At 42.4% G+C, this 1,329-nt stretch overlaps 1 protein-coding gene across 1 annotated transcript in view; it reads left to right on the top strand.

Annotated features, from left to right (window-relative positions):
* Positions 1-790: 790 nt before the first annotated feature.
* The window catches only part of LOC138035007 (amyloid beta A4 precursor protein-binding family B member 1-interacting protein-like), a 48,086-nt gene continuing 47,547 nt past the window's right edge, over positions 791-1,329 (top strand). The window contains exon 1 of the mRNA XM_068882031.1: positions 791-962. Coding sequence (XP_068738132.1) covers positions 934-962 — 29 coding nt within the window. The 5' untranslated portion in view covers positions 791-933. The remainder of the gene's footprint in view (positions 963-1,329) is intronic.

Here is a 1,329-nt window from a genome sequence, read left to right on the forward strand (position 1 = left end):
CCTCGGACCGATCTGGCTGGCGGTCCACCACACAAGCAGTCATCAAGGAAGCAGAGGAGAGGAGAGCAACCCGCTGGGAAGAGAAACGCCTTCGCAAGGAGCAGCTGCTACAGTCAGCCCCATCTCAGACAGGAAGACAGGAGCCGGTCTTTACCTGCAGCAGATGCAACAGGCAATGCGGGTCCCGCATCGGCCTTTACAGCCACACCCGGCGCTGCAACACAAAGTGACAAGCCTGGGCGCAGTCTAGCATGGTCTCTCGAGATCGACGGAGTCATCATGCTATTTATGAATACGGTGTATAGATTTTGGGTTTACGTCTTATTGTTTTCCTGGCTCAACAGCAATCATGAGCAATGATTTTGAGGTTTTTTTTTTTTCAATCCGACCGAGCGACCCAATATCAGGACGCTAAACGACGCTAAACGAAAAAAAAAGGGGTGATGGCCTCAAAGCAAAGTTGTCCCCGCCGCAGTCCAGTCCACGTTTCCTTTCATGCTAATATTCGTTTCCAGTTTTCTTGACCTTTTCTTTTGGCCTGCGCAACAAGTTCCGACAGCTTAGTAAAAGGGGCAACCCACCCACAAAATCTTTCGTTTAGTTAACTTCCTGCCGAGCTACAACCGTCGATTTGCACACGTAGCAATCTTATCTTCTGTGAAAAGATCGCTTGACCTCAAATAAGGGGTAAATTCCAGAGGATTCTGTTGAATTCCATTCACCAACGTGTTTCCGGTAGCTAGATGAGACCACTTAGACGTGTTTGAATTTTTATCTGGTAAGTTGGTGTTTGAATTACTCCTAGCAAGCGTGTATCGTTGGACGCATGATTGTTAAATTGCTTTAAAGAAGTGCGATATCCACTGCTAAGCTTATTGTGAGATCAGGAGTAAAAAAGTTTCTTGTTTATTAAGAAGAGGCTGGGTTATTACAATGGTCCCCTACTTCTGCGGCGATCGCAAGTGAGTATACAGCTTGTACAACGTTTTTCATGGTCCATCGGCTTGTGTAGTTTTTATATTTCTGAACACTGCTAACTGCACTTTATTCTCTGTCAAGTAAGTTGCACTTTATTTCAATGAAGTAGCTACAAACAAATTATTATTATTATATGTACATAGTATAGTGTATCAGATATATTCGAAGAACTTCAATAATTTAAATTAATTAACTTATAAATATTATCAGTTACAAATATTTCGATCGACATGAATCTGGAATTACGAACCGTAGATTTGAGCAATTTTGGTCGGTTTAAAGTAAACTTCAGCTTAAAGTAATATTAAAACACTTCGTCATTTGCCAAAGGGAGAAGGCCTTGTTGGTTAT

The sequence above is a fragment of the Montipora capricornis genome, chromosome 1, assembly GCF_036669925.1.
Source record: "Montipora capricornis isolate CH-2021 chromosome 1, ASM3666992v2, whole genome shotgun sequence".
Taxonomy (NCBI): domain Eukaryota; kingdom Metazoa; phylum Cnidaria; class Anthozoa; order Scleractinia; family Acroporidae; genus Montipora; species Montipora capricornis.